Genomic DNA, 14,381 nt, shown 5'->3' on the forward strand with positions numbered 1-14,381 from the left:
TCTGTGTCCCGCTTGGATCATCATTCAAAAATTCAGATATTTAAATAAAATGGTGAAATGGCTAGTGATGAGGAAAAGAATATGTGTTTGTTTTGTTTTGTTTTGTTTTTTTTACAAGTATCACAGTTTATTTCTAAAGGAATACCTGTTGTTTGTGGTATTCTGTTTGAAATGCTCCTAAAACAGTTAAATTAAATGCTGTGTGTGAATATGTGTTTTTAGAAGGTGGAAAAAACTTTCTGTTTGAAACTATTAGCCTCTGTGTGTTTCAGAGCACTAAAGAAAAAGGCATAATGCTCCTAAAACAGTTAAATTAAAAGTAAAATGCTCTCAATGACCGTTGTAAAGGGTTAGTGTGGCTGATCAGGGCATTTTTATATAGGTGGGGCTTGTTTCAGGTGACCTCTGAGATGCTGAGATAAAAGGTGTAAACAAAAGGTGATGCCTGTTTGGAGGATGGTCAGTAGAAAGTGTAATGGCATGATAAAGGTATGGTGGCTCTGATGGACCTCTGACATAAGATAAAGGAGACTGTTTGTATTGAAAACTATGGCAGTACAATTGAGATGCTCTTGATAAGGATGACCTCTTCTGCTGACTGTAGGGGTCTAACTGTAACCCCTCTGTCTAGCTGTTGCAGAATTAAGAATCCCTGTTTATTTCTAAAGGAATGCCTGCTGTTTGTGGTATTCTGTTTGAAACTATTACACCCCTGTGTGTGTTTCAGAGCCCTAAAGAAAAGAAAAATACCCTAAAACTAGTTAAATTAAATGCTGCGTGTGAATATGTGTTTTAGAAGGTGGAAAACTTTCTGTTTAAAAACTATTAGCCTCTGTGTGTTTCAGAGCCCTAAAGAAAAAAGCAAAATGCTCCTAAAAACAGTTACATTAAATGCTGCGTGTGAATGTGTGTGTTTTAGAAGGTGGAAAAACTTTCTGTTTAAAAACTATTAGCCTCTGTGTGTTTCAGAGCCCTAAAGAAAATACCATAAACTAGTTAAATTAAATCATCTATGTCTAAATAACAGAACTCTGAGACCTATACAATCCTTTAAAAAGAGTTTAATTAAAACACATAATGGTTTCATTAAATAAAACGCTATTAAACACATGTAAACTCATATGACCTCTGAACTCGCAAGTCCGTTCACGCTGCTAAGTCCGTTCGCGCAAGGTCCGTTCACACACACATGGACGCGGAGGGGATGCGGGTGGGGGTGTGGGGTGGGGGTGGGGGGGGGTGTGGGGGTAGGGGGGGGCAAAAAGCTGTAGGTATATTACTACTGGGATGATCAAAAAAGAAGGAGAGAAAAAATTAACAGCCAGCCCGAGTTGAAGAAAGAGTTTCTCATAAAGGAAAGAGAAAGCTGGAGAAATAGAGTGAAAGAGGGAAAAATAAAGAACATCAGTGATCTTAAAGAAAGAGAAAAAAGGCAGAAGAGAAGGTTTTGGAAACAAGCACAGAGAGTCAAAAGGAGAGAAAGCCAAGCAGGGTCTAAACACACAACCACAGAGTACTTTAGGAATCAAGGAGTGGTAGGCAGCTACTTGGTGGTGAACTATTAAGATGTAGAACTTGACATGTGCAAAAACAGAATTGTTATGATGTGTCTTGTGATATTACATAAGTTGTTGAGGTTTAATGGTCATTTTGAAAGAAATAATATCTTGTTTTCTACTAGCGTGTCAACACCGTCAGATTTGTGTCACCACCGTCAGCACCTTGTCAACTCCATAATATGGAGTTTTTGTTTATTTTTCTCTTTTGGAGAACCATATATTTTCCTCCCTCATGATCTTCCAATAAAAACACGTAATTTTCTCAATAAATGTGTAATTTGCATTCTGCTTAATATGATTGTTTCTTATAGAGATTAAATACAAGTTTCTGAAAATATGTATGACTGTAACTCTAATAATAAAAAGCCAAAACAATCTTACTTTTAAATGTGGTATAATTACTTTGAAAACATATGTGTATAAACAATAGAATAAAGAAGCTGCTAATAGTCAAAATAGCTGAAACAACTTAATTTAAAATATATATTTTTGCATTTCTTTGTGTCTGACGGTGTTGACAAAAACCTTGCACTTCTCCAGCAAAAACATAAATTATTAAAAAAATGTTACACCTGGGAGATTGTACCAAAACATGGTGAGACAGCCAAAACTTTGTGTAACAATTATATATAAATATGTTTTTGAAAAATCAAAAAATATATTTTAGAAAATTAAAACCTGTTTTGTCCCTTATCTCAGGTGAAAACCTAAACTGGGTAAAACTAACAAAACAAACCAGAAATGAAGATGCAGGGAGGTCCGGGGAAAAACACATGGAGAGACGCAGGGAGACCAAGGGGAAACAACACAGACGAACCAGCAATCACTAAGACAAAAGACACGACTCAAATACACTCAGAGAACACAGGGAGATTACACACAGGTGGGGGACACAGCTGGGAGAGATTAACCTGACGAGACAAGGGAGGCAAACTGAAAACACTCACATCAGACACAGACCTTCACAATAAAACAGGAAACACATACATGCAAAGACGCAGACTAGGAAACGCGGACTTAACACAGGAGTAGACTGCAGAACAGAACAACACTAAACAGGAGGAAGAACAGAACCAAAATGACACTAATAGAAAACACAAAACGCTGGGTCAAAAGGACCCAGGATCATGACAAAAATACCAGAATGGGGAGGATGGAGTAGGTTTAAGTTTATTAGATTGATCAGTACTGCTGAACTATGAAATATTTTGGGTGCAGTGTATTTTTTTTTGCATACAGGTATAACAGAATAGCTTTAGTGTTTTTGTTTATTTAAACTTGAGTATGAACTTATACAAAATGCAGCAAGATATTTAAAAAACAGTTTTATTGATAAAAAAACCCACTATATCGGACTCATATCGGTATTGGCAGATATCCAAATTTATGGTATCGGACATAAAAAAAGTGGTATCGTGCCATCTCTAGTAAAGTCATATGGTCTGGACGTAGCGCTCTCAGCGGGAGAAATGTTTTGTCACTCAACCAGGTGACTTCTTCAGGCTCAGCTGACTGCAGCTTTCCTCAATTTTATAAAAGGTACATCTGCATAATGACTGAAACCTAATGGTCAAGGAACTGACCTCCCAGCCTATTGTTCCCTCAGTGGGCTGGTTTCAGTCATTATGCAAATGTCCTTTTTATAGGGTTGGAAACCTGCAGTCAGCTGAGAATGAAGAAGTCACCTGTCTGTGAAGGTTCTCAGTCATCCAGGTCATCGTAGACTAAGGAGCTTGGAAAGAAAAGCGTCTGGACTTCTTGAGTTGCTTGAAGACGTTTCACCTCTCATCCGAGAAGCTTCTTCAGTTCTAAGGGTCAAATGGTGGAGAGTCCCAGATTTAAACCCAGTGGGAGTTTCCCACCACCGATGAGTGACGAAACGTTTCTCCCACTGAAAGCGCTACGTCCTGATGAACAGAATCAACTTTTGGGATTTACTAACCTGGATGATTGAGCATGCATCAAGACAAGTTTTTATGAGGTTTACAGTTTCTTATAATTTCTTAACCAGAAGGTGGAGGAGATGGAGCTCATTATAACTGGCTACTGCCCTTCAGCGTGCTTTATGAAATCATCCAATCAAAATGAAGTTGGCCTTTAGGGAAAGCGGGGCTTTAAAGGGGAATGAGCCAAGGCAGCTTTTAGACAGAATATGAAACGAGAGTCTGCACCAAGTCCAGGATGTGATACATTATTTATAACTACATTTACAGTAATCACACATATTAGAATTAATAAAGTGACCAGCAGTACTGTAGTAACTATAATATTGCAGTACTCACAGGCCTGTGCCAGCAGACACTGAACTACTGTCACTAAATTAACCTGCTCTTCACTGGTTTCCATTTACATACATTGGAATAATTGTGTTTAATTTGAAATATTTTTCTTGTGTTACACTTCAATTCTTGAACATTTTTTTATTTAATTGTGCATTGTAGTGTACTCATTTGTACACATTTGATTACTTAAGATCAACATATAAAGAGATTTAATTTGATAATAAATATTATTGTTTTGTTGTTCTTGTTGTTTTTTTCAGGCTGAGCAGCTGTAACCTGTCAGAGAAAGGCTGTAAAGATTTGTTGTCAGTTATCAGCTCCCAGTCCTGTAGTCTGAGAGAGCTGGACCTGAGTACCAACAGCCTGAATGATTCAGCAGTAAAGCTTCTGTCTGCTGCAGTGGAGAGCCCACACGCCAAACTGAATATTCTGAGGTCTGACCAATTTGTATTTTTTTGTTTGTTTGTTTGTTTGTTTTTAACTAAGAAAATAAATCAAGCAATTTAAACAGTAAAGGTAAACTTGATCAATTTACTGTTGTTTTGTCCCACATCTGCTCAGCATAAAACAACAAGGATTCTTAAAATATAAGATTAGTTATTGCACCCTGATTATATTTTAACAGCATTCTTTGTTCATGTTTTCATTTTCAGACTCAACGTCTGTGAACTTTTAGCGGAAAACTGTGAAGCTGTGTCCTCAGTGCTCAGCTCTCAGTCCTCTACTCTGACAGAGCTGGACCTGAGTATCAAAAATGTGCAGGATTCAGGGGTGAAGCTTCTCTCTGCTGGACTACAAAGTTTAAACTGTAAACTAAATACTCTGAGGTCAGATCAATTGACATTTTGTTTTTTAAAATGAACCAATTAAACATTTTATTCAAGTTCATCCATATGATGTTGTTTCTTAGTATGTTATGGTTTCCTTCAAAAATAAAAAGGTGGCATGTAATATAATAATATAATAACAAACTTTACGTAAGTATTATAGATTGTCTTTTATTTTTCAGACTGAGTGGCTGTAACCTGTCAGAGAGAAGCTGTGAAGCCCTGTGCTCAGTCCTCAGCTCCCAGTCCTCTAGTCTGAGAGTGCTGGACCTGAGTAACTGTGACCTGCAGGATTCGGGAGTAAAGCTTCTGTCTGCTGGTCTAAAGAGTTCAAAGTGTGTAGTGGAAACTCTCAGGTCAGAATTCAAACTTTAACACATATGATCATTTAAAATGTAAATTATATTATTGATTGACTTATCAATAGAGCTTTTAGTTGAACTTATATTTACATTTGAGTGGATTATTAGACTCTGAATTACTGTGTAAAATTTGTCACAGTCAATGTTTGTTTATTTTTAAAACGAAATTCAAGTACTGGCCATTTTACATACATTTGGCTAATCTTCCACAATATATACATTTGATTTCGTTAGGAATAAAATATACAAATTACATATTTTCCTGGATATTGGGTATTAATGAAATTATTTTGTCTTTAATGACATGACATTTCCATATGTAGGAGGTTACTGGTGGTATTGTTTCAGTGTTTGAGTTTTCCTTGCAAAGAAACATCTGGAATTTAACAATACATATTTTAAAGCTGTTTTCTCCAAAGGGATTTGTATTAGTGATGGTAAATTTGATTCGTTTTACCAAATCGAGTTTAAATGAGTCACTCACCAAAATGAATCGGGTTTTTTAAGTCATTTGAGTCACTGAGTCAGTTGCCCAGAGAGTGCCAAAAATGTATTTTTTCACTCAAACTTAATTTGTTTTTATTTTCATGTAAATCCTACTGCAACGATGAGTGATTGAAAAATAAAAACAACTATTTTAGCAAAAAATATTAAGATTTCTAAATCGGACATTTATTTTGTTTATTTTATTAGTATTTCCTCAAATGTGTTAAATATATATTTTCTCATCTAAATAATTTAGTCAAATAGTGACTTTCAGATTATTTTACTTGCAATCTGCTGCTGCAGTAATGTGAGTCAGACACTGTTTTTTTTTTATGTTTCAAATATCTTTTATTAGGAGCAAATATCATGGTTGTTACAAATTAACAAAACTTATGCCCCTTTTTTCTCTAAGCTAACTGACACTGTTTTTTTTTTTGTTTTTTTTTTTAAGACAGACACTGTTTTTTTTTTAATAGTGGTGGAACTGAGTTCATATATTTTTCCTTTAGTCTGCTTATCATCTTTGCACAAAAACGAAAGTGTAGACTGAATGTTGTATTGCATCAGTCAGACTATCAGGCTTCATCTCAGATGAAAGAGTGACTCTTCCATGGTAACAAACTGTGAGTTTCAGCAGCTGAGAGGCAGGAAGGAAGGGTGAGTGGTGAGTGGTCTTGATGCATGCTCAATCATCCAGGTAAGTATTTATAATATTTTCACAAGCTAACATGAGCCAATCAGTGAGACGTCTAACCATGACAGTTGTATGTTGCTGTGAGACGAGCCGGGCTACATACAGTGATGCTAGTGTTAGCCATGTTAGCATGTTAGCTTCTGTGTTTTCATAGTTTAGACTTTTTGTTTATTGTTAGCTGCTCTGTTTAGTTGCTTTAGGGTTTCTTAGTTTACTTTTCCTGCTTTATTTTGGTAGTTATCGTGCTTGGTGTCATAAGTTCAGTTTGACTTCCTCCCCTGACATTGTCTACATTAGTTTCAGCTGTTGAAGGTTTTATTGAGTCTTTTCTATATCTTCCATTTGAACAATAGTGGTGCACTCTATGCTTGTAGCTGCTGTGTGCCAAGTTCTTCTGTCAAGCAAGATGGCGCCTGTGTTTGGCTTTGCCTCTGCTGCAGCTTGCTGGAGGCAGGCTTTTCACTGTCGTCAATCATTTTTTGTAAAGTCATTTTTGCTCTTTAGTATTCTGGGAACACGCAGTTTTGTGTAGCTATTTTTAAATGCCTGTAGATCTGCAACCACATAAGCTAGCGCAGTAATTTTTATTTATGCATGTGAAACTGGAGTTGTATTTACATCTTATGCATCCAGCTTATCCTAGGTCATCGTTTTCTTCCACACATAGCTTTTCAAAAGTTGCATGAAAAGCTTGTGCAGCAACAAAAAAGTAATATTCCAGAAACATGCTTTGCCAATCCGATCAGGTGTTCATAGCACTTCCTACGTTGGAATAGATGTCAGTGCGAACTATCGTATGTTTTACCTGCCCGAAACCTGAAGTGACGTCATTTTTGTGGAAATGTTTTGGGTTTGGGTTATTTTTTACCTTCAAGGCCTTATAAGCCTATACTGGTGTTTTTAAAAGTCATGTTTGAGTTTATGCTTTTATGTATAGTTTCTGGGATGCTTAGAACTCAAATTATACAGTTGGTAATAGTTTATTTTGATGCACTGCAGTTTTTCTTGCAAATTCGCACTATAATATTAATTTTCGTTTTTCATGCAGTATATACAATTTGGTGTAACTCAAAAATAAAACTATGGATACACTCAAATTACATTTCCTGTGGTTGGAAACTATTTTGTGCAACCTTTTTTTGGTTCTTCAGTTTTGAGGGATAAACCTCTTAAATTTCTCTAACTACAAATATATGTAAAAAAACAAAACAATTTTCAATTTTTTGTATTTTATTGCTCTTTTTTGCTATATATGTAGTTACTATGGACTGAATGCATACATATTATTAAAATTTGGGCTATAACGGTTGTATTGATGTATAGCAATTTGAACTGCTCCCCAAAATGGCACTACAGTATGTAAAAATCTAAAGATAAGCTCTGGCGGGCTTGGTTCTATGGTAGGTCTTAAAGGGTTTAACATTAAAGATTCAGTGGAGAGCTACTGTAACAGCTGAATAGAAAAACTCTTCCTCCTCTGGTGTGCTACTGTTCACAACCCACAGGACTTCCACCCTCAAGAGATGGAAAAGGGGAACGAGGGCCGAAGTCCAGGTGAAACTGAGAAGGTACCAGAGGCTAGCTTCTTGGTTGTGGGGAGAATCCTGGTGCCTGCGACCACTTCCTCTCCTGACATTTAGTTAATATGTTACGCCGGTGCCTGAGACCTGGGCTCCGTGGCTCAAAAGCAGTTTGCTCACGGTGTGTCTGTCAAACGTTCACTGTTTTTATTGATACCAGCTATGTCAGCTCATCGATCATTGCTTCCCCAGCTCTGGAGTCGCCGCCCTGCCCAGCAGGTCCACAGGTGTGCATTGCTCTTTATTTCAAGTGCCGCTGCGGTCAGCTGTTGATTTTGCAGATCAACTGCCATCAACTCGGTTGGCCCTGCTTAACGTTCGCTCCATAACAAACTAATCATTTATTCTAAGCGATCTCTTTATTAAAGAGTCTCTAGATTTTATGTGTCTGACTGAGACGTGGCAGCAAAATAAAGATTATGTCCAATGTTCCCTCTAATGTTTCATGTGTCTGAGCGAACACACAAACTCCTTGAGCGGTCCCTTGGATCACTGGATCACATTGTCATTAATGTGGCTTCACTCGACATCAACCAAAACACTGGTGTTTGCACATAAGGACGCTGTCATAGCCTGTCAACCACATTGATTAGCTGCGTATATACGAATGTGAATCGCATCATTGGCTGGACTATGGGCTAAGGTGGCATCGTTCTAATTCCAAACTAGAGCAGCCAGTCACAAAACATGACAAAACACATCTCCCATACAGGAGCAGCCAGTAACTTACTGACTAACACTGCAAAACAGAATTGTTAACGTATTTATTTTAATTTTAATTCAGGTTAGATTAAGTTTTTTTGTGCGCAATGCAGATTTTCTGTGTGCAGAGACCGTGTCAGCAGATTGCGCACGCGCGCAGCTTAGAGGGAACATTGATTATGTCCACTTGAATGAAATCTGCCCGGCTGGCTGCTCCGTCATCTGAACTCCTCGTCTTTTAGGACGTGGTGGAGGACTCGCTGTTGTTTACCAGGACAGATTCACATGCAGTCTGATGACCTCGGACTCCTTTTCTTCATTTGAGTCACAGATGATGGTCAGTTCTCTAAAAACCTTTTATTGTATTTTATTCTACCTGATGGGGTCTTTCTAACTGAATTTAACGACCTGCTGACATCCATCATTACATTGGAGTAGGTTTGAGCCTACATATTGATGAAGCATCCTGTAACACTGCTGCTGAGCTCATCACTATCACTGAGACTTTTAACTTTAGGCAGCATGTTTCTGGCCCCACACATACAAAGAGTCACACACTGGATCTTGTTTTTTCCCTGGGTTTAAATATACATGATGTATGTGTGGATGATGTCCATGTGAGTGACCATAGCTGCATATTTTTTAACGTGTTATTTTACTTGGATCCTTCATCTCCTAAACTGATGATCCAAAGGTGGATTACAAACCAAGATGCTGCTGGAAGGTTCTCTGCCATCTTTGACCCTTGCATGGGTCGTAGTGACCTCGACTCACGTATTTTGTCTTTTAATGATCAATGTAAATTTTTACAAAGCCCACTGATTACATGTTGTTTATATGGCTGAAATGTTATGGCTCATTCATTGATAGCATTTTCGCCGTAGAAATTGTTTTTTTTTTTTTTTTTTTTTGTCTGTCCCATTTGGTTCTTTAGCCGTCAGAATTGTTGTCTGAAGACCAACAAGGATACCAAATGGATTTATTTTGCCAAATGGATCATCATGGCATTGCCGCATTGGTCCATTTGATCAACTTTTGTTGTTGTTATTTATTTTATTTTCAGTTGTTACAGATGGGACAGACATGATTGGGGGACAGGAAAGGGAGAAAGAAGGAGAGGAAGGAAAAGAAAAACGGAAGGGAAAAGGGACAGTGAGAAAGGGCACTTACAAAGACAAAAAAAAAAAAAAAAAAATTCCTCTGGATCACCTGTTGAGAGAAAAAGAATAGAAAACAAGCAAAAAAAAACAAAGCAACATACTAAACACAACACCATCACGTTAATCTAGCTAAGTGTAAACAGCAATAAATACTAAATATTGAATGTTGTTGTGCAGCACAGACAGCGCACAAGGTGCTTTGAAGTAGCAGCTAAGAAAGGTGTAGTTTATGTCTACGAGCAGTGAACACCCGTGTGCACACCTGTGTGGATCAGCGCGCTTGTATACAGAAGGTTTCCCCATGTAACGGTGTGCTGGAGGGTGTGGAGGGCCATAGCCCCGTCCCCCAGGGCATGAAGCAGACATGGAGGAGATCCAGGCTCCAGACATCCAGGGACCCCAGAGTGCGAGAGCCCAAGGAGTACCACCGGAGGGGCATCCGTGCCACCCTCCTGGGAAGGGCTGAGGAGATCCCCAGACGAGGGGTCACCCAGTAGTCACGGAGCAGAAGCCAGAGGGGGCTGCACTGGCGCGCCCGCCGGCTCTGCCGGCAGCCAGCTGTGCCAGAGTGAACCGAGTTGCAGGCCCCGAGGCCGGAGGTTCGAGGGCCCCCTTTGCCCCGGAAGAGGCCTGACGGAGCGACAGGCACCAGGCCCCGCCAAGTAGCCACCGGGAGTGAGCTGGTGCATACCTGAGCGCCCAGCCCTGGACACCAAGAACCACCAATTCACCAACCGCTGAGGGCATCAGTTACCGGCAGGGAGTGTGGTGAGGGGAGATAGGCCTCCACACTTTGGAGGGCCTGGGTGTTCCCAAAGAGGTGGAGTCTAAGACCCGACCTGACATATAAACACAGACAAACAGGCATACACAGACACAAACATGCATTCCCACACTCATGCACACATATACCGACACTAAGCACTCATCTAATGTAGAAGTAGACATATATGCACATGTACACACAATCGCACTCCCCAAACATACTCTATACCCCGGGTCCAGGTATCCTCGCCCCCAGAGGGGGAAACGGCACCCAGACCCAAGAGATGCGACCCTTTCCCCCGGGGTGGAGGCAAGCAGACCGCCCCAGGCTTCGCAGAAGCAGTGAGGCCAATCTGTCAGCCAACACCTCCTCCCAGCCCGCCCCGATGGCTGGCAGAGAACGAGGGTGTGTGAAGACCCCATACCTCCTTCCTCCCGCTCATGTGTATTGTTGCTGCGTGTTGTTCTAAAGTGCATTTAAAACAGGGGAGGGCATGGTGCTGCTGCCGGAGAGCAGCAGGTGTTAGCACGGCCCCTCCCGAGAACCCTCAATGTCTACATGGATTTAAAATTGAGAGGTGGGCACCGGCGCCAGAGGTAGGGTTGAGTACTTCACTGGACGCCGTTGACGTGGTCACCCTCAAGGTCCTATATATATGTGTGTGTTATGACAGTGTGAATAATGTGGATGTCTAAGTTGTGGAATAAAATTGAGGCACAGGTGGCCAGAAGGGGACAGAGGGGGGGGATGTCTCCCCTGCACCCTGGTGACACACCCACACCCCAAGGCCCTACCTGTGTGGGTGGGTGTGGTGGAGCGGGAAGAGGGAGGCAGCCGGGGATGGGGAGGAAAAGAAAGGGGGGGCAAGATGCTCCTCCTTAGGGCCAGCTCCCCCGCTGACCCCAGTAGGCACCCCCGTCCTCTGGCACCCACCAAGGCAAGGGAGTCCAGGCCCATCCAGACGGCGGCAGCACCGCCAAGCCCCACAGGACCCAGGGAAGCCCACCCTACCCCACCGCAGAGGGAACTGTACCCACCCCAACATTCAATCATCTCCCAGACTACACAAGACAACAGACACCCAGGTTAGGTTTGTTCTCCACCTCTCCTATGTCTCTCCCCCACCTGCAGAGTGGACTTATGCAAGGATGGAACAACCTCCCTGCCAGTTGAAGAGCCCCCCAGTTAGGCCGATGCACCAGAGGCCCCCTGCGCCAGGGCTGAGCCCCCGTGCACCCACCCGCCCACAACCTCGGCGACACACCGACGGGGACCGAAGCCCCAAAGGCCCAGCCAGAACCCCAGCACGGAGACGAAGCACCCCCGAACCCCAAGCCCCCCCGCCTGCCCCGGATCCACTCAGGGGCGGCCAGGCCACCAGGCCAGTAACCTACGTCCGCCAGCACAGACCATCCCCCAGCCCCGCTGCACGCAGCCACGAGGAGAACACCCTCTAAGAGCGACCAGAGCCACTGACCAGGTTATGACCACAGCCCCCCGGGTTGAGCCCTCCTGGGATAACGTCTCTAGGGGTTCTCCAGGCGCCCTAAGCCCGTCCCAACCTCCACATCAACCACAATAGCTAAGACGGGACCAAACCACGACCCCCCACCCCCTCTAGGTGATGGAGCCGATCAAAGGAGCCCAGAGGGATTGATCTAATGTGGTGGCAGAGGCTGTATCGAGGCTAATGTGATCTATTAGATGGTTTCTATATTGGCAAGAATTAAGATTATTTTTATTTTTCCAGTTTATGAGAACCGTTTTCTTGGCGATGCATAGGGCAGTAAAAACCATGTGGACTGTATTAGTTTCTGTAGTGACATCATCCAATTTTCCCAACAAGCACACTAAAGGAGAGGTTGGAATTTTACATTTCAGACACTTTGATAAGTCTTTACATATCTCACGCCAAAGCTTCTGCACTGGTGGACAGAACCAAAGAGCGTGGATGTAATTGTCTGGTGTATTGCCTTGACAGTGTGAGCAGTTGTTGGAAGATGTAAAGCCCATCTTGAACATCCGATGACCAGTATAGTGCACTCTATGTAGTATTTTGTATTGTATTAATTGCAGACTGGGATTTTTAATTTTAATTTTTAAGCATACCTGAGACCAGAAGTTTTGGTCTAAGCTTACTGATAAATCTGCTTCCCACTTTGCAATAGGAAGGGATACTGATTCATCTATTTTAGAAAGAGTTCTGTATATTTTAGATAATAATTTGGGGGATTTAAGAGTAAGAAAATGTACCACACTTGGTGTTGTTTGTAATTCAGCTTGACTGGGGTAAAATTTCTTTTTTACTATGGATTTAATTTGTTGATATTCTAAAAACCTTTTCTTGTTGATCCCATATTGTGCAACTAGTCTGTCAAATGGAATAAATTCTGTTCCCTCTAATATATGTTCTAAGTATTTAATTCCTTTACAACTCCATTCTGGAAAATTAATCATATTATTGTTTTGTAATATGTCTGGGTTATTCCAGATAGGTGTACGTTTGCATGGGATTAATGAAGACTCCGTTATTTTTAGAAACTCCCACCATGCTGTCAGAGAAGAGCTGATGTTAACACTTTTGAAGCATTCATGTCTTTTGATGTTTGAGCTGATAAATGGTAGGTCTGAAATCTCTAGATCATTGCATAGTGCCTGTTCAACATCTAGCCAGGGCTCATCTGAGAGGGTATGTTTTAACCATTCTGAAATGAACTGAAGCCTGTTGGCTAAGTAGTATTGTTGAAAATTAGGCAGATCTAATCCTCCTTTATCCTTGGTTCTTTGTAGCGTTTTTAAGCTGATGCGCGGGGGTTTATCTTTCCAAAGGAATTTAGAAATATATGAATCCAGAGATCTGAACCAATCTTGTGATGGTTTGTTAGGGATCATTAAAAATAAGTAATTTATTTTTGGCAAGATCATCATTTTTATAGTGGCGACCCTTCCCATGAGTGATATGGGTAAAGATTTCCATCTAGTCAGATCACCTTCTACTTTCTTAAGAAGTGGGATGTGGTTTAATTTAGTTAAGTCTGAAAGCTTAGGAGAAACATTAATACCCAAATATTTAATGTTTCCAGATTGTAGTGGGGCAGAAGAAGAATTATGGAAGGAGCAGTTAATGGGAAGAACTGTTGATTTTGGCCAGTTAATTGAATAATCTGAAACTCTTGAAAACCAGTTTATTAGCGTAATTACCTCAGAAAGGTTGGTTTGTGAGTTTTGCAGAAAAAGCAACAGATCATCTGCATAGAGACTGATTTTATGTTCTACGTTCTTACATTTTATGCCCTTAATTGTTGTAGCCTGTCTGAATGCTGCCGCTAGTGGTTCGATAAAAATTGCAAAAAGTGAAGGGGAGAGTGGGCATCCCTGTCTGGTGCCCCTCAGGAAACAGAAGCTGGAGGATGTCTGGTCATTTGTCCTGATACAAGCTGTTGGAGAATTGTATAATATTCTTATCCAGTTTATGAAAGAGGTTCCAAAACCAAATTTGTGTAAAGTTGCAAATAGAAATTTCCAGTTTACTCTGTCAAATGCTTTTTCTGCATCTAGAGATAATATTATGGTTTCAATGTTTTTATTGCATGAGTAGTCTATTAAATTAAGTAATCTACGAGTGTTTGTTGATGAGTGCCTACCTTTTATGAAACCAGTTTGGTCAGGATGAATTAAAAGGGGGGTTATTTTCTCTAATCTTTTTGTGAGAGCTTTGCAGATTATTTTGAGGTCTACATTTATAAGAGATATTGGACGATAGCTTGAGGGAAATAAAGGGTCCTTGCCTGGTTTTAGTAGGAGACTAATGTTGGCAGAATTCATATTTGGTGGTAGTCTGCCATTTTCCTTGACTTCCTGCAACATTCTGTGGAATACTGGTGCCAAAATTGTCCAGAATTCTTTGTAGAATTCTGCAGGAAAGCCGTCGGGACCTGGAGCCTTATTATTGGGCATACTTAT

At 40.8% G+C, this 14,381-nt stretch overlaps 1 protein-coding gene across 1 annotated transcript in view; it reads left to right on the forward strand.

The window, feature by feature from the left end:
* The window catches only part of LOC116315633 (NLR family CARD domain-containing protein 3-like), a 58,550-nt gene that overhangs the window by 30,569 nt on the left and 13,600 nt on the right, over positions 1-14,381 (forward strand). Inside the window, exons 7-8 of the mRNA XM_039603291.1 lie at positions 4,102-4,275; positions 4,851-5,024. Of these exons, the coding sequence (XP_039459225.1) occupies positions 4,102-4,275; positions 4,851-5,024 (348 nt within the window). The remainder of the gene's footprint in view (positions 1-4,101; positions 4,276-4,850; positions 5,025-14,381) is intronic.

This window comes from Oreochromis aureus, linkage group 3 (genome assembly GCF_013358895.1).
Source record: "Oreochromis aureus strain Israel breed Guangdong linkage group 3, ZZ_aureus, whole genome shotgun sequence".
Classification (NCBI taxonomy): domain Eukaryota; kingdom Metazoa; phylum Chordata; class Actinopteri; order Cichliformes; family Cichlidae; genus Oreochromis; species Oreochromis aureus.